This window comes from Peromyscus californicus, unplaced genomic scaffold (genome assembly GCF_007827085.1).
Source record: "Peromyscus californicus insignis strain IS unplaced genomic scaffold, ASM782708v3 Scaffold_11__1_contigs__length_118956290, whole genome shotgun sequence".
NCBI lineage: Eukaryota > Metazoa > Chordata > Mammalia > Rodentia > Cricetidae > Peromyscus > Peromyscus californicus.
The window spans coordinates 93,978,641-93,997,655 of NW_026294402.1; the positions used below are offsets into that span (position 1 = coordinate 93,978,641).

General features: G+C 42.2%; 1 protein-coding gene across 2 annotated transcripts; it reads left to right on the forward strand.

The window, feature by feature from the left end:
- The first annotated feature begins 999 nt into the window (after nucleotides 1–999).
- Dbr1 (debranching RNA lariats 1) lies at nucleotides 1,000–14,529 on the forward strand. Of its 2 annotated transcripts, XM_052718061.1 has the most exons (8): nucleotides 1,000–1,341; nucleotides 1,847–1,971; nucleotides 3,592–3,672; nucleotides 5,757–5,842; nucleotides 7,481–7,705; nucleotides 10,196–10,276; nucleotides 10,492–10,637; nucleotides 11,510–14,529. In XM_052718061.1, exons 1-8 carry the CDS (start codon nucleotides 1,145–1,147, stop codon nucleotides 12,213–12,215), a joined length of 1,647 nt encoding a protein of 548 aa, XP_052574021.1. In that variant the 5' UTR covers nucleotides 1,000–1,144; the 3' UTR covers nucleotides 12,216–14,529. The 2 variants fall into 2 exon arrangements, with proteins under 2 accessions (XP_052574021.1, XP_052574026.1); XM_052718066.1 differs by lacking the exon at nucleotides 3,592–3,672.
- Nucleotides 14,530–19,015: the final 4,486 nt, after the last annotated feature.

Genomic DNA, 19,015 nt, shown 5'->3' on the forward strand with positions numbered 1-19,015 from the left:
TTTTTTTTTAAATGAGCAGACAGCCACTATTGATTGCACAGACTTTTAAGACCAGATGTGAGCAACTTGCAGAGGCAAGCAGACTTCTGAGAGGTCCAGGATATTCTGATCTACATAGTTCCAGGCCGCCCAGGGATACATGGAAAGACCCTGCCACAAACAAATAAAGTATACACAGGAAGGAAAAAGGAGTAGGGATATATTTATTTCCAAATCTCTGTATGACCTTGATTAGATTGTCTTTTCTTTCTTTTTTGAGACAGTTTCTGTGTGTGTGGTGGTTGTTTTTATGAGACAGGGTTTCTCGATGTAACAGCCCTGGCTGTCCTGGAATTCACTCTGTAGACCAGGCTGGGCACGAATTCACAGAGATCTGCCTGCCTCTGCCTCTGTAATGCTAGGATTAAAGGCGTGCGCCACCACCGCCTGACCTAGCTACGTTTTTCAGATCTTTAATGTGTGTACTTCTCTGTATCACCTTGATTAGATCTTCTTTGCTTGATTAAATTTTCAGTTGTTTTCCTTTCCTGGTTCCTTCTTTGCCATTCATTCTTCATTGATTTGTCGCCACCTTTTCTCTCCAGAAGTTTTCGAGATACTCAGTTACTTTCAGTCATCTTGCATTATAGGATAAACAAAAATTTGGTAGGAAAACACCCATTCCCCTTAGTAAAAAAAAAAATAATTTTAGAAATTCTCAGGGGATTTAGTTATAAAATAATCAGTAAGTTTCAAAATTGCATTTAAAATTTTTTAATGTCATCAGGAAAAAAAATCCTTTTTACTTTCTAATTCATCTTTAAGGCGATTATCTTTGCTGGGAGAATTTCTGGAGATTTTATTTCCTTTTCTAGTTTTAAACTATCAAAGCGATCAGATTACAAGGATTCAAGGATCCGGGAAGACAAGACAACGCCTATATTAGACAAGCATAAAGTTTCTGCCTTGTGTTGGCAGGACCTTTCCCGCTCCGTCTCTCGCGAGACTTGGAAGCCGGAAGTTACACAAACGACTCTAAAGTCGCCGCGGCTCTGTTAATGTTGGCGGGAGCCGGGCGGGTGACCTGTCTGGTGCACTCGGCTGTGCGGTCCGGGCTGCGGGTGATCGAGGGCGTTGCGGTGGAGTTCCGCGGCCCGTCGGCACGATGCGGGTGGCTGTGGCCGGCTGCTGCCATGGCGAGCTGGACAAGATCTACGAGACTCTGGCGCTGGCGGAGCAGCGCGGCCCGGGACCGGTGGATCTCCTTCTGTGCTGCGGCGACTTCCAGGCGGTGCGCAACGAGGCCGACCTGCGCTGCATGGCCGTGCCGCCCAAGTACCGCCACATGCAGACCTTCTACAGGTGAGCGGCGCGCGGCTGGGCCTCGGAGCCCTCGGAGCGCACCCTGGACGGCCAGCAGGGGCGGCCTCGCGTGAGGTTCCTCCTGCCGCTGACCACGGTGTCCGGAGGACCTGGCACTTAGGAAATATCCCTGTCCTCCTTTCTGTAGACGTCCGCCTGCCCCTTCGCCCCAGGGATTGGGGAGACGACAGCAGTTTTAGATACCTACTTTGCAATTGCTAGAATTCTAGGATTAGTTAATTTAATGATCCAGTTTTTACTGGACCTGCTGTGTGCTAGTCTGGGTTCTAGAAGCCCAGACGATAGCCGTGAACTTCACAGAGTTGTTGACCTCGATGAATGTCTACTGGTTTGAGCTCAAGATTTCATTCATTCATAATGACAGGGATGGATGGATATTGGGGGACGTTTGGCTGTTTTTGAGCTCGGCCTTTTCCTTCTGACCCTGTATTGCTTTTCTGCTGTGGGTAATTTGATTCCTGACAACTTGACCTTTATCTTGTAGATATTACTCTGGAGAGAAAAAGGCCCCAGTTCTCACCATCTTCATTGGAGGAAACCATGAAGCCTCAAACCATTTGCAAGAGTTACCCTATGGTGGCTGGGTAGCACCAAATATTTACTATTTAGGTATGTGTATAAGCACACTTTTTTGTCCTGTTGGGATTTGTACCGATTGGGAAGTATCTAGAGGACATACGGTGTTGGGGGATGCTGTTAACTTAAATAATCGTGAGAACTGAGTTAAAACAGTTATTCAATGGCCAGTCATGAAAATTCATCCATCCTTCTTCTGATGGTTTAAATAATAGTATGATTACAAACATTTTGCTATTTGTAGTCTATTTTTTTCTTATTGAACTAGATTTTATAATGGAAAATATTAAACATACAGGAAAATACCAAGATAGTAAATTTCTCTACTTGTTAACTTCAACTACTCTGTTATACCCCCATACTTAAATACTTAGTATTGTTTAAATTTTTCCTGTGGGAGATGACTGGACTGTTCCTTTTATTCTCTACATTTTCCATCTTTTAAAGTTTGCAACCCTTTCATTTCTTTACTTAAATGTGGATTGTTTCTAGAGTAATTTTCAGGCTTTTCCAGTGATGGAATCGTAACTTCGGGAATTTTGTTTCTCTGTTTCATTACTGATTTATCGTCTTTCAACAGCCTCAGTATTATGAAAAGTTGAAGTTGGGCAGGGCATGGCAGCACACGCCTTTAATCCCAGCTCTTTGGAGGTAGAAGCAGGTAGATCTCTAGGAGTTTGAGGCCAGCCTGGTCTACATACATAGTGAATTCCAGGCCACCCACAGCTACATAGTGAGACCTGTCTCAAACAAACAAACAAAAAGAAAAGGTGAAATTGTCAGAGGAGTCAAAAATGAAATGTAGAAACTGCATGTTCTTTATACATTATACCTGTTGATTGATTCCTACTGTGTAATTCCAGCACAGGACATGTTTCTTCCTCTCTCTAATTCCTGCCACCGATGGCATGTCCAGCTGGGTGCCACTGTGTTTCTGTTTGATTTTAACATCTGACCTCCTTCATCCTTTAGCATACACTCAGTCTCCTGGCTGATTGATTCCAGGCTTTCTCTGCCTTGTATATCATCAGCATATTAACGGTATATGAGGAGTAGTAACCTTATTATGACAAATATTTTCAAATAATATGAGGACTTGTTAGGGTCTGAGAGAAGCCCCCAAGAAAGACCATCAGTCACGAAGGCAATCAGCAAGAGCATTTATTATTTCCAACATGTTGGGGTGGCAAATAGCGACTCCGAAGGGAAGTCAAAAGCTCCTTTTAAACAGAGTTAGGGGAATTCCAGGGAGGAGGGATTAATCTGGTGCTGATTGAGGGAGAAAAGATTAGTCTGGGGGCTGATTGGTGGGAGGATCTAGTGGTTAGAGACCTTCCAGCTGCAGGGTAGGGAAAGCTATCTTTTACTTACCAGGGTGGGGGCTCCTGCTGAGCCAACAGAAGGCTGGGGGAACCTGCTGATTGGTTGCCCCTAAGTTGTGATCTTCTTGAGAACTGCTTGCTCAGCTCCAACCAGTTCCAGTAAACAGAAACTAAGGCCTGGTCCCTGGCAGGGCTGTTAGAAACCTGTCATGGCTCTGGTCTGGTTCCCCAGCCCTCTCAGACTATTTAGAATTCCAGGCTTCTACATGGCTTATTCTCTTAGTAGATTCCTTCTGCCTATAACATTTTACTGAATTGCATAATTTTTCAGGTTTGGCTGGTGTAGTAAAATACCGAGGTATAAGGATTGGTGGAATCTCTGGCATCTTTAAATCTCATGACTATCGAAAAGGTATTGTTTGGGGTTTTTTTTGTTTTTTTGTTTTTTTAAGACAGGGTTTCTCTGTGTAGCTTTGCGCCTTTCCTGGAACTCACTTGGTAGCCCAGGCTGGCCTCGAACTCACAGAGATCCGCCTGGCTCTGCCTCCCGAGTGCTGGGATTAAAGGTGTGCACCACCACCGCCCGGTGAAAAGGTATTGTTTTGAGTGAATAACTTTTATATTTTAGAGCTTGCATGCCCTAGAGTAAAATGAGCAAAATTTATAGTTTGACTTATCCATCAAATTTCTTGTATACATGATACTATTCTTAATTTTTTTTTAAAGATTTATTTATTTATTATGTATACAGCATGTATGACTGCAGGCCAGAAGAGGGCACCAGATCTCATTACAGATGGTTGTGAGTCACCATGTGGTTGCTGGGAATTGAACTCAGGACCTCTGGAAGAGCAGTCAGTGCTCTTAACCTCTGAGCCATCTCTCCAGCCCTTAATTTTTTATTATAAGTATTTTATGCACATGAAAATGTAGATACTATATAGCGTATCTATGTGTTTATGATCTAGTTTTATCAATTCAGTGTCAATTTTAATTTGATTTTTAAGAAATATAACAGTATAGGTATAACTGAAGTTCATTGTTGACCTGACTATCCTATTCCTCTTCTTTCCCCCTCCCAATAGACAGGGAATTGCTGTTTCCAATTGAGTGTCTATCATTCACTTGATTATTTCATCTCACTACTGAATATGCAGGATTCCTGGTTTTTTTTTTTTTTTTTTTTTTTTTGGAGGTGAGGATCGAACCTAGGGCCTTGCGCTTGCTAGGCAAGCGTTGTACTACTGAGCTAAATCCCCAACCCGGGATTCCTGTTTTTATGTGTTGAACAGTGTTTTGCTTGCATCTTTTGCAGCTTGCTTCCTGGTTTAATGTGGTTCTTTTATTATTATTATTAATTTTTGTTGTAGGAATTTAGCAGAGTCATTGTATCTGGGGTAGATATTAGAATGAACAGCTGTTTTTTAGAAGTACTTTAACCTTGAAGAATCCTTGTGGAAAACAGTGATTGTTTTGCTGAAGGGTCATTGCAGACATCCCAAGATTTTGGTTACAAGATGCCTCAGGCACACCTGAGACTCTGTCTTATTGTGTATTGCAAAGGATACATAATAAAGGACTAGAGTTATGGGGGCATGTGATGCTCTCCTTTAGTAAGACACGTAAATTAGATTAGGGACCTTGGTATGAAGAAATACTTTGTGTAACAATAAGTACATCTTTGTATGGCTGTTCAGGGTTCAGTTCATCAGAGAAGCTGGACCTTCCTGCTGCCACATAGGCCTTAAAATTTCATCTTGGAATGTCTCCTTTCTTCAATCAACCTGTGCTACAAGGTGCACCCAACAAATTTTTTCATTTCTTTTACATCTGACCACAGTTTCCTCTCCCTCCTCTCCTCCCTTCCCCCTTCCCCTTCCCCCACTAGTCCACTCCTCTTCTGTTTCTGTTCAGAAAGGGGCTGGCCTCCCATGGGTGTCAACAAAGCATAGCATATCAAGTTGAGGTAGGACTAAGCTCCTCCCTTTGTATTAAGGCTGGGAGAGGCAATCCAGTGTGGGCAGTAGGTTCCCAAAAGCCAGCTCAAGTGTTAGGGACAGGCCCTGATCCCACCGCTAGGAGTCCTACAAATAGACCAAGCCATACAACTGTCACACATATGTACAGGGCCTGGGTTGGTTCCAGGCTTAACATGTTTTTGAAATCCATGTCTTTACTTGTTATCTGTAATCTGTTCATTTGTGGATAGTTTCGTTGTATGGACACACCACTGTATCTAACTGGTTTTTAGTTAGAGCAGTGGCTTAGATTCATACATATTGCACAAATTTTTTGAATTAAATTGGCAACTAAAACACATTTAATTGTAACTGTTAATTGCAAGTCTGTTTCCTTACCCCTCTCTGCTCTCCGAGGTGCTAACCTGTTGGCATGGACTACAAAGATGGGCTCTTTGTTACTGGTCCATGTGAATGTAAATTTGGAACCACTTTTGGAAAGACAATGGTAATACAGTTTATTTCTCTTCAATTTCAGGTCATTTTGAGCGCCCCCCTTATGATTCATCTACCATAAGGAGTATATATCATGTGAGAAATATAGAGGTCTACAAGTTAAAACAGGTATGTGAAAAGTACACAATAGACTTGAAATAAATTTTGTACTAAAATGTGTTTGATTATATTGGCTTGCAACATTTGAGAATAGCAATTCAGTATTTCTAAAATTTAGAGTTTGAATAGTCTTTAGGAGGTTCACAGGTGAACAAATTTTAATTTTTAATAGTTAAAAGTTTATTTTAACGTGCAGTTGTAAAACATTTAATTTATGGTTTCACATATTATACTTAGGTTAAGAATAAAGTGTATGTACTAAAATAAAATAATATTTTCAAATAAATATTTTAGCTGAGTGAGATGGTATAAACCTAATCCTGTCATTTAGTAGGCTGAAGCAAGAAGATTATGAAGTTGAGGTTAGCCTGGGCTACAAAGTAGAATCTTATCTCAGAAGTGAAAATTTTATATTACTAAATTTTAGTATTAGATAAAAATGACTAAATAATAATATTTAATAGAAAACAACTAGTGGGAAAGATGATAGGGGATGTGAGAAATTGTGAAGATGGTCTCAAAATACTGACTTAACTGGTGAATGAAACTTAAGTTGTTGAGAACCCACTCCAGGGGTGATACGGGGCTGAGCGGTTTTCACACATAGTATTTTATATAATCTCGTTCAAATTTGGGGAGGTAGCTCTCACTCTGCCTTCCCTAATTAAGAGTACCAAGTCAAGGTGTAGTCAGACAAGAAACCTGCCCAGGACCTCCCCGTCTCAGTATTCATGTCCTGCACTGTCCCTCGAGCTGCAGTGCGTGGTGTGCTCACAGCCCTTTCCTACGATCTGTTTGTTCTTTTCTCTTGGTGGCTTTTTACCCCTTATAACCCAACTGGATGCTCCTGTCCAACCACCACCTCTCTGGTTGGGGGCCATCGCCCTTCTTCAATTCTGATTATCCATTCAGTGACTATTATAGCTGACCTACATTACAGATTGTCTTAAATAGTAATTGTTTCAACTTAGTTTCCCAAGTACTTGTTTCATATACTTGATAGTGCTAAAGAGGAAGTAAAGTGTAGAACATATTTTGTGTTTTCCTTATAAGCAACTCTAGATATTAATTTATGTAGCACAGGGAGAATTTTGAGTTGGTACTACGTGAATATGTTAGGAAAAAACTGACGGTAGCGTAGAAGTCTGTACTGAAGGCCGACCGTGCAAGCACTCCGCCACCCATCTACATTCCCATCTCCTAATGTTTTCTGGTTAAGTTTTTGGGTTTACTGTATTAATTATCTTGAAATCTTATTAAATCTGTGTTCTCTAGATCTTCAAAATTATAATTTCTTTACTAGATGAATTAACACAGAAAGCTAGATTATCAGTCTATAAGAGCTGGTGCATGTGGTATAGAGAGGAAGGGGTTGGTTTGTTTAGTCTATTTTTTTCTTTTCTTTTTTTAAAAAAGATTTATTTATTTATTTAATGCACACTGGTTTTTTTCCTGTATATATTCTGTGTGAGGGTGTCGGGTCACTTGGAATTGGAGTTACAGACACTTGTGAGCTGCCATGTGGGTGCTGGGAATTGAACCGGGTCCTCTGGAAGAGCAGTCAGTGCTCTTAACCACTGACCCATCTTCTCCAACCCCTGTTAGTCTGTTTTTAAGAATTTTCTTTCTGTTCTTCTATTCTTCAAGTTGAAGCAGCCTGTAGATATATTCTTATCTCATGACTGGCCAAGAAGTATATATCATTATGGAAATAAGAAGCAGCTTCTTAAGACCAAATCTTTTTTCCGCCAAGAAGTGGAAAATAACACGCTAGGGAGTCCTGCTGCCTCGGAGCTCTTAGAACACCTCAAGCCTGCCTACTGGTTTTCTGCACACCTTCATGTGAAATTTGCAGCCTTGATGCAGCATCAGGTAGGACAGAAAATATCGGTCCTTATCTTTAATTAACACTTACTGAACATCCATGAACCAGGCACCGTGGGTACAGTGGTAAAGCCAGAGACGGGGCCAGGCGGTGGCGATTTGTCTTTAATCCCAACACTCGGGAGGCAGAGCCAGGCAGACCTCTGTGAGTTTGAGGCCAGCCTGGTCTACAGAGTGAGATCCAGGACAAGACAGGCACCAAAACTACACAGAGAAACCCTGTCTCAAAAAAAAAAAAAAAAAAAAAAAAAAAATTAAAAAAAAGCCAGAGACGGAAACACAACTCGCCTCTTAGGAGTTGCTTGCTCAGTACTCAGTGTGGGAAAGAAATGAGGAAGCAATTACAGAGCAAGGTGAGTGTGGTAGAAAAGTTTGGCTGAGGTGTTGGAGGGACCCAAGCAGACTGGTGGGCTCAGATTGGTCTACTGATGGAGAGGACAGTTCCAAAGGACTGCATGTCTGAGCTGCATCTGGAGGTCTCAGGAGACGGAGTCTATGAGTGTTGTAATAGAGGGACCAATGCATGAAGACTTATGGGTCTGAGTGCACAGTGCGCTTGGTACTAGTTCCTATCCCTGAGGTGTAGAGGCAGATATAGACGGAACAGAGTCAGTACTGCTTTCTGGGTAGAGCTTGGGCACTTATTCCTAGAGTTAGTTAGTTAGTTAGTTAGTTAGAAAGGGTCTTAGGAATATTCTCAAATAAAACTATGTTTCAGAAACATACTTGTAATGTAGGGAAGGGTTTGGTCCAGTACTTGGGGAAGCACTGCATGTCCCAGCCATTCCAGAAAGACAGTGCTCATTGGGCCATTAGAGCTCTGAGAAGGTCTCCAGAAGACTTGCAGAATTCTCCAGCTGTTAACCTGCATTTCTTAGGTGGTTTCCCTATGGAGTACTTGATGAGAAAGCAAGATTTGGGTGTTAACTGGAAGGTGATGGGAAAGGTGGAGACTGGTGGAACCAGGTGGTTGTTCTAGAAAGACTAATGGGCAGGTTTGTGTGTGAAATGGAGTGATGGCAACAGAGAGAGGGTGCTGCAGAGCAAAGGGCAAGGAGCACAGAGGATGAAGCAGGCTCTAGAGAGGCTTTGGGGGCAGAGCAGTAAGCATGTGGTGAGAAGGAGGGAGTACAGGATGACTACCAGAGGGGATTTTTTGGAGGGGGAGGGGGGTTGGAAACCATTTAGAAAATTCAGGGTTAGCAGTTGGAGATTTCTTAAAGTCTTTTATAGAGTTTCTCAGTCTTTAATGCATTAATGAGCACTTTGTAGAAAGGAATGTCATGTGTAATGCTTCCCAAACTACTTTCCTACTTTAACAACACTTCTGAGATAGTTTGTATCTGAAAGTAGCCCAAAGCACTTTCAGCTGTGGTCTTATTCCAGAGGGGCGGAAGTTACACTTTCATTTATCTGTGGCCACTCAGTGACTGTGCTTGCTTGACATCCAAGCATGCCTTTCCACATCCCGCTACTTTCTTTTGCTTAAGAGACAGTGGGGATCTCGTTATGTAGATCAGGCTGGCCTTGAATCCAGATCTGGCTGCCTCTGCCTTCTGAGTGCTGGGATTAGGGACTTGTGTTACCATGTCCAACTGACTCTTGAGCTGTTTTTTTGTTTTGTTTTGTTTTTTGGGTTTTTTGTTTGTTTGTTTGTTGTTTTGTTTTGTTTTTGAGACAAGGTTTCTCTGTGTAGCCTTGGCTGTCCTGGAACTCACTCTGTAGACCAGACTGGCCTCGAATTTATAGAGATCGCTTGCCTCTGCCTCCACAAAGTGCTGGGATTAAAGGCGTGCACCACCACCGCCCGGCTAATTCACTGAGTTTTAAGTAAATGTCTAGAGTTGTATGAATATCACAGTCCAGTTTATTGGTTTGTTTTGTTGAGACAGGATTTCTCTGTGTATCCCTGGCTGTCCTGGAACTCAGAAATCCACCTTCCTCTGCCTCCCAAGTGCTGAGATTAAAGGCGTGCATCACCACCTGGTTCACAGAGCAGTCTTAGAACTTGTCCATTTTTTTCCCCAGAATCTTTTGTGTCCATCTGTAATCAGCTTTGCATCCGTAGTTGTAGACGACCACTGATTTCTGTTGTCTCTTCTGAATAATTCATGTAAAAAGAGTTTTTAGTAGCTAGTTTCTTTCATTTGTTTGTTTTTATGAGTCACTCATGTAACACACGTCAGTATTTGACATCATTACGTTGTGAGTGTTTGTTTTGAGTTTTGGGGGAAATGGCAGCCAGTAGTGGTGAAGTGCTTTGCGCTCCACTGTCCAAGTCGGTGTAGACTTTTCCCTTTTTCTTATCTGTCTGTCTTCTCCTTTTTCTGGTCTTTCTCTCTCTCTGTTTTTTCTTTTTGGTAGTCATTCTTTTGACACAGAATTGGGAGCACGTAAGAAATGTTATTTCTGCTCTATTCAATATATGAATTACTTGTGATGTTTTAACATTCTTACATCATGGTTTGTGTCATCTAGGCCGCAGATAAAGAACAAGCAGGCAAAGCAACCAAGTTTTTAGCTTTGGACAAATGTTTACCACACAGAGACTTTCTTCAGGTAATAAGAAAATGAGTAATTTTACAAAAGTTTTACTCTTTCAATGATTTTAAAGAAATAGTTTTTACTTCAGAATTTATTTGTACTATTTATAATTTATGTTTTCTGAGAATTTTTTGGCGTTGTTTATGTTAACATTTTAAATTAACTAGATTTAAAATTATTAGAGTGTTAACATAAATGAATTACCTAAAATTTCCGATTTTGTCCTATAGGTGTTAGAAGTAGAACATGACCCCAGTGCTCCTGAGTACTTAGAGTATGATGTTGAATGGCTTACTGTTCTCAGGGCCACTGATGACCTGATCAATGTGACCCGGAACCTATGGAATATGCCTGAAAATAATGGTCTGCATACAAGGTAGTTTTGCTCACTTTCGAACTTGCCCTCTGCACTGTGTCCAGTGCAGTGTCTCTGATCTGTGTTGTATTCTGGTCCCTGGAGAGTTTGCTTTGTCTGCAGAGAAGATGGGGTGAGGTGACAATGTGTTTTGGGGATCTGAGCATTTGGGGAGGCTCCTGGCAAGTGCCTGTTTGATGTCCTGACGCACTTGTGAGGTGTAAGTGGTTGCCTGTTGTCTCTAATTTGGGCCTGCCTGGGGGACTTACACCCATTAGCCCCTCCAGGCACTGGCCAGGAGACCCCAACTTTGTACTCAAGGTTAACTGATAGTGGAGAAAGCTACAAGTTTTTGTCTGAGGCTGACAAAAGAAAGGGTCTGTTAAACGTCAACCCAAGTAAGTTTATGAATGTATAAGCATGCTTCAGACTATGGCATGGTGAAGGTTTAGTTCACATACACGTATTTGTTTTGAGGGATGAGTAAAGTTTTTTCGTAGAGTTGTTTTTTATTTCTAAAGATTCTTTGCTAAGTTAATTGTAATTTTACCATATGGGTTTTTTAATTTTTAATTTTTATTTTATGTATGTACCCTGCATGAGTGTCTGGCACCATGTGTATGCCTGGTACCTATGGAGGCCAGAAGAGGGAGTCAGATCTCTTGAAACTGGAGTTAGAAATGGCTATGAACTGCCATGTGGGTGCTGGGAATTGAACCCGGACCCTCTGAGAGAGTGACTAGTGTTCCTAACCACTGAGCCATCTCGGCAGCTCTTGTGTAGAATTTTTAAGGTTTCTTTTTTAATCCTTACGACTGAAGTCCATACTTAGGGTTCTTACTAACTCTTTGAAGGTGGTAACATGTACAAACCAGTCGCTCTGATTGTTACAGGTGGGATTATAGTGCAACAGAAGAAGCTATGAAAGAAGTGATGGAAAAGCTGAACCATGACCCCAAAGTCCCCTGTAACTTCAGCATGACAGCTGCTTGTTATGACCCTAGTAAGCCACAGACGCAAGTGCAGCTGGTTCACAGGATCAATCCGCAGACTACGGAATTCTGTGCCCAGCTGGGCATCACAGACATTAACGTCATACTTCAGAAGGTCAAGGTCAAGCCTTATCTGTTTGGTGAATATGAAGAGCGGGGTGATCCGGGGACCGATGACTCTGAAGAAGACCGGAGTGAATACAACACGGACACATCTGCCGTGTCCTCCATTAATCCAGATGAAATCATGCTGGATGATGAGGAGGAGGAAGTTGTAAGTGCTTGCAGTGACATGAACACGCCTTCTGTAGAACCTTCTTCCGATCAAGCTTCCGACTTCTCCACAAGCTTTTCCGACGTCAGGAACTTGCCAAGCTCCATGTTCGTGTCTTCTGATGATCCGTCCCATTCTCCGACGGTTAGGGAGGGGAAACCTGGGGAGACTGTGCAGTCTGCGGATGAAAAGGACTTAACTGAGTTTCCACTGAAGAGGCTGAGTAATGAACATGAGCCTGAGCAAAGAAAGAGAATTAAGAGGAGGAATCAAGCCATTTATGCTGCAGCAGACGACGATGATGATGATGATGACGACAGGGACTTGTCTTAGCGATGTATGTAGTAGGTGATTTCAAGACCCTGTTTTTAGGGTTGAATTTTTGATTTATTATTGAACTTTGTAATAATGAAATGATGGAATTTTAGTTCTCTATCAACTTTGTTTTTAGGTGTATGTTTCAGATATAAACTTATTAAAATTTCATATGAAATTTGGTTGACCATTTTTTGAAGACATTCACTTCCATTTTTGTCAGCACTTACTGTATTTGAACTTCCGAGAAACTGTTCTCTAAGAAGGGACTATGAAGATAAACTAAGATGGATTTTGTAAATGTTTGGATGCATAAAGCGTCACTTAATTGCTGAAATTAATATCCTGTTGGCTCTTGTGTATTATATTTTAGCCTAAATTTTTATGTAACTGGTAGCTGTATTAAAAGTTATCCTGGCCCAGTGCAGTTTAGTATTAATTACCAACAAGATTGTCTAAATGCTGTCTCTTGCTGCATGATAGATTGCTAGGAGTAAAGTATTGTCAAATGTCCATGTCAAATAACTCCACCCCGCTTGTTTCTAAATTACCATACCTGGGCTACCTGAGATTACCTCTGGACTTGGGAACAGAATCATAGCTCCAAGGGTCTCCTCCTCATCCCACTGCAGTCCAAATCCAGGCATTAGTTTAGGGAAATCCTGAAGTGGTGGGCTTCCATTCTGCCAGCATTTGACGTCAAAGCTTTGGGACTTTGAAGCTTTTATGTTTGTTCCCTTCCATTTTTTTCATTTAAAAGATTATTTTCTTATTTACATAAGGTATTTGAAACTGAATTTTCCCCATTAGTTTGAATTCCACAAATTCAGATCATGGTTTTCTCCAGAAAAGTTTTTCTAACAAGAAAAAGAACACATGTATGCCTGAGGCAATTTGTAGTATTAAACTACCCCGAATTTTTTTCTTTTTTCTTTTTTCTTTTTGGTTCTTAGAGACAGGGTTTTATTGTATAACAGCCTTGGCTGTCCTGGAACTCGCCTTGTAGACCAGGCTGGCCTCAGGAGATCCACCTGCCTCTGCCACAGAGTGCTGGGATTAAAGGCGTGTGCCACCATGACCTAGCTCTTGAAAATTCTTAAAGCAGAAAATAGTTACATATAAGACAAAATGCTAGAATTAGTAGATGTTGATTCTAAAAAACAAAATAATGCTCTAGTTTTCCCGAATCAAGAAAGAATACAAATGCAGGCTGTGCAGATCTCAGACAAACAAGTTCCAGATCAGCCAGGGCTATGTAAAGAGACTGTCTCAAAAAAATTTTAAGTATGCAAATACAAAGATGCAAAAATATTATAATATTGTCTAAACTTGGTAGAAAGTATGGTTAGAATTTCTTAGGAACATAGGATTTATTGATGTCAATTGTAGTTGAAATGGAGTAAATACGAAAGTTATCAGAAAAACGATTCCCATAAAGTACCTGGTGGCTTTGTGACAGCTTGTCCTGCCTGTTACCACAAAGGCCAATGGGCAGAGACAAATTGAATCATTTAGTTATGTTCTATTCAGGTGGTGGGCAATCTGAAGACTGCGCTGTGTTCACACCCTAGGAAGAATGAACCACATTGTCTTGCACTTCCAGCCAGCAGGCTATGTAAGGAGAGGCAAAGGGTCCAGAGCTTACACTCTCCTGTGGTCAGGTGGTCAGTCCTGTCCCTGACATTCATGGTGCTGGTGTCTCATTGTCTGTACTTCTCACTTGTTATTGTCCCTGGAACACCTATGTTTGGACACTCCCAAGGACACTGAGTGGTTAGTGTCCACAGGTGGTATCCTGTGTTCCTCCGAGTGCCACCTGGGCTTGAGGTTTAACTCAATGAGCCAGCCAGCAGTGTGTGCCCAGTGAGCTGTTTATGATGTGTACATGCAGATTTTCTTCTGTAATGAGTACAGGCCCTGTAGCGGAATAGTCCAGTTTCCTCCGGAAAACGTTTAAAGCCAGCTAATCTCTCCTGTTAAACAAACTGTTCCACAACATTGAAAAAGAATAGGTTCTTTTTATGAAGCAAGTGTAATGCCAATGCCAAATCTAAAGTAGATGATGTGAAAAAGTAACAACCTCACAAAATGTCAGCAAGCCTTGGGGCTGGGGAGATGGCTCGGCAGTTAAGCGCATTGGCTGCTCTTCCAGAGGATCTGGGTTTGATCCTTGGCATCTACATGGAAGCTCACAACTGTCTGTAATTCCAGTTCCAGGGGATTTGATACCCACTTCTGCCCCACTTGTGTATCATTCACACATATGGTACAGACATACATTCAAACAAATACACATGTACACATAAAACAATAAAAGTACATTTAAAGATGACGTGGCATGAGTCATACGTACAGTAGAGGTGGTTCAATACTGTGAAACCTATTGAGACAATAGAGGTGATAAGTCTAAGAACAAACCATGATGATTTCCATAGATAAGGAAAGGGTCTTTGACAAAATTGAGCCCCGGATTTCTGGTAGTGTAAAAAATGAAAATCTACCATCCAGCTTATTTTGGAAAGAGTAAGCATTTATCAAGGACAGGGACAGCTACTGCCTCCGCTGCAATCTACATTGTCTTGGAAAGACCAAACAAATCAGACAAGAGAAAAGGCTGAGGGCAATCAGTTGCAGGGAAGAGCTCCACATGTGGATGGCCTGGTAGTTTAGGGAGAAAACACAAACTCCAGACCAAAGTCAATATAAGCATCACCATACCCCAGGATAGTAAGGTAAAGTGATGTGGGCGGGGGATGCAGCTTAGTAGAGCACTTGCCTGACCTGCACAAAGCTGGAGGGATGAAGGCTGGGGTGGGGATGGTGTCCAATCCTTAACATCACATACATTGAGCGTGGTGCTGTACACCTGTAACCTCGGCACTTGGCAGGTGGAGGCAGGAGGATCAGGAATTCTGGAATACATGAGACCTTGTCTCAGATGATAGTAATAATGATAATAATAAAGTACAAATCAGTATCAATAAATACAGATAATAAATAAATAATAAGAAATCTCCAAAAGTTATAGTGAGGAAAGAAAACCCAGAAATATACCTTGCTCCAGATCATTGCAATTCTGTGGTCATCATATGCCTAGGGATAAAGATGTTACCACTCTAAACAGAACAAAGCAAATATAGTTTAAATTATATTATTAGACTGCAATTCTTGATAGTCTATATTATTAAAATGTCAAAAAAGGTGTTTTTTTTTTTTTTCAAGACAGGATTTCTCTATGTAGCCTTGACTGTCATGGAACTCACTCTGTAGTCCAGGCTGGCCTTGAACTAATAGAGGTCCTTCCGCCTGCCTGTGCCTCCGGAGTGCTGGGCTTAAAGGTGTGCACCACCACTGCCTGGCTAAAATGTCAAATTTAATTCTAGGAAATAAGCTAGTTTTATAAACACATTGGTTTTAGCTTGGTTACCAAGCCATTTTAAAATACTGCATGATGGGGCTGGAGAGGTGGCTCAGTGGTCATGAGCTCTTGCTATTCTCGCAGTGGTCCACGGTTTGATACCCAGCACCCACATGGTGGCTCACAACCATATATAAAGTTGCTGAGTATCTAACTCCCTTCTCTGCCTCCAAGGGCATCAGACTCACATACACACATACATACATGTGCACAATACAGACAAAACTCATACATAAAAACTAAAAATAAATCTTAAAAGCAATGTTAAAATTTTCTGCATGAGTATTTCTAAGAGGCTAGCTATCACAACTGCAGACTCTAGGTAAATAGACCAAGGTCACTCTGACTACCACCCTGCCTTTTTTTCACTAAGTAGCCCAGGCTGGCCTTGAGTTTGAAATTTTCCTGCCTTAGCTTCCCAAGCACTGCGATTACAGTGTGTGCCACCAGGCCCTGCTGTTTTTGCAAACCCAGGACGTGCATGTCAGGTGAATCCTCCATCACTGAGGAACAAATACCTAGGATGGTGGGAACATGGGTGGGGATAAGTTAGAGGAGTTGGAGGGGTGCAGGTGAGGGTTCCCAGGACTTGACCCTCCCTACTGGGATCAGGTTGACCGTGGGACACAATGTCTTCACAGAAAAAGTTAATTCAAAGTCCAGAGGGAAGATGATCAAAGTCAAAACCACTGTCAAGAAGCGGCAGCTAGAGCTGCCCTAAGAGATCATGAAGGGAGTTCTTGTGTCCCTGCACTTCCACTAGGGGGAGCTACTATGTATCTTTCCAGTCTTCCAACCTTAGCTTCTGTTTGTGTTCTGCTCAGAAATCTGTAATGGTATCTCTGCTCTCAGAGGCAAGCCTCTGGCTCCTGTCCCTGCCCTCTTTATTTATTTTTTGAACTTCTATGCTTCAACAGCTCTCGATGGAATCCAGTGACAGATGGCCAACCAGTATATGAAATCCCTTAAACCTGAGAAGCAGTAATTCATACATTCTTGTCATTGTAATACTTTCCCCTGCTAGGATATATATCATGGAAATGATTCTATGTCCATATATTAAAATCTTTGGTTTTTGTTTCTCATGGGACTTTGTTTTATTTATTCTTAAATTTAAAGATTTTTTTTTATGTGCTGGAAAAATGGTTCAGCAGTTAAGAATGCTTGCTGTTCTTGGAAAGCACTGATAAACCTAAAAAAGAATTTTTAAAATTTTCTAGGTTATGTGTGTGTATCTGTGTATTAGAATGTGCATGTAGTACAGGTGCCCAGGGAGCCAGAAGTGTTAGATGCCCCCCCCCCCCCCAACTGGAGTTCCAGGCAGCTGTGAGTTGTCTAATAAGGGTTCTGGGAACTGAACTTGAGTCCTCTGCAAGAGCAATACACTCTTAACCACCGTCATCTCTCTAGAACCTTATTTTTAAATTTAAATAGATTGTGGAAAGTATTGTATATATTCATTATATATAACATGATATTTTGATATGCTCTCTGAAATAAATGTATCTAGCTAATTTAAAAAATGTTTTACTGGGATTGTGGATTTAGCTCAGTGGCAGAGTGCCTGCCTAGCAAGTACAAAGCCCGGTTTCTGTCCTCAGCTCCAAAGGGGGATGGAGCATGCGAACCACAAACAACCAAGGCATTCCTTCTAAGTGGTTAGCTTAAAACCAAAAAATACACAAACAACAGACTTATCCAAACTCAAAGAGAAAATACCATGTGAGAGCCAGTCTGTGAGCTTTCTTGGCCCAGGACCCACAGCTTCCTCAATCCGTCTGGTTACAGGGGACAAGGAGACATGGAGACTTCAGGTCGTGCTCAGGATGGCTGGAGAACACTCATCACTTGTGGGCACAGACAAAGGGTAGAGATGGAGAAGCCTACATCTCTACAGGCTGTCAGGCTGAGGCTTCAGTTCACAGAAGGACCAGAGCGACCAACACCAGGCCTGTTCACACTCTCTCCCCCTGGCCCAACAGTAGCTAGACTCTTGGAAACTCAGTTTGGAGGATGGATGGACATGACCACTCTGTGGTATGGTTAAGAGGAAGATTTTTATTGTAGATTAGAGAAACAGAAGGGGGTGGAAGAAGAGAGAGAGAGAGAGAGAGAGAGAGAGAGAGAGAGAGAGAGAGAGAGAGAGAGAGCAGAGACAGAGAGACACACACACAGAGAGAGAACAGCCAGAGACATCTGGGAGAGTCTAGAGCCAAGAGAGAAAGAAGTAGACTGAACATGACTTGCAGATGGGACTTGGCCAGGGCTCTCTGTGAGAGAGGGGAGAGTAGCAGGGGATAGAGAACAGAGAACACACATGGTGAGAATATCAGGAGCATAGGGAAAACAGTGAGAATAGCAGGGCTGTAACGAGAACGAGTCGCTGGGGAGAGGGAAGCCTGTGAACTGGAAGGAGTCTAAGGTAGGGGAAGAAGTGAGAAGGGCTAGGATGCTAGCAGGGATTTTGAAATGTATAACAGGTACTTGTAATGCTGAGGGAGCCTGGAGACCAGCATGTGCTCTGATACCCTGGTAGGCACCACAGGTGTATGTCTCTTCTGCCAGAAGTAAGGGAAATGACTCCTTTTGGTAGCCGGGAACCAGTTTCACAAGTTCCTGAGGAATGCTGGCTTTTGTCTAACCACCAGAAATCCTCCTATATAGGCCAGGTTGAGCTCACTTCTGGGTATTTGGACTGCCTTCTGGAGTCTGGAGCATTGGAGTTTCCTTTCAACCTAATACAGGAGAATTGAAGAATTTCCTTGTCTAGAGAATTCCTGCCTGCCCTCTTAGAAGGTTCTTGCATCCAGCTAGCTTTATTAATATTATCGCTATTGTTATTTTTAAAGGGCACAGAGAACTCAGTGTAATTTTCTACACCTGAGGCAGGCTGAAGCCAGCCAGAGCCTATGAGAAGGGCCTCTTGTAAGATGCTCAGGTGTGTACCTTCCCCGTGGGACTTGGTAGAAGGATCAACAAGTTTACCAGCCTTCCCATCAGCTCTCACCCTCCCCCAGGATTAGACTGATGACACTGAGAGCCACAGGTGACAAAAATCTACAGCGTCCAAAGGTTTCCTTCTTTGCTCAGGGCCGATATAAACTGTCTGTCTCTCCCAGACAGAGACACCGTGAAGTTCCCTCACGAATCCGCTCCATCACCGAGAACCATCTTGGAGCCCAGTCTCAGTCCCAGTCCTTGGGGGCTTTTAAGACACACATATCTCGGATGAGCAGGTGGGTGAGAAGCGGGGTGGTATGGAATGAGTCTCAGAACCAGCCTTGCAGTCTTCTACAACACGATGGTTTTGTGGGGGAGAGGAGGCATCCACCCCTCAAATTTGTACCTAGAGATGTGGGCAAAGTGGGACAGGAGGGAAAAACAAAAGGACAAAGTGGCC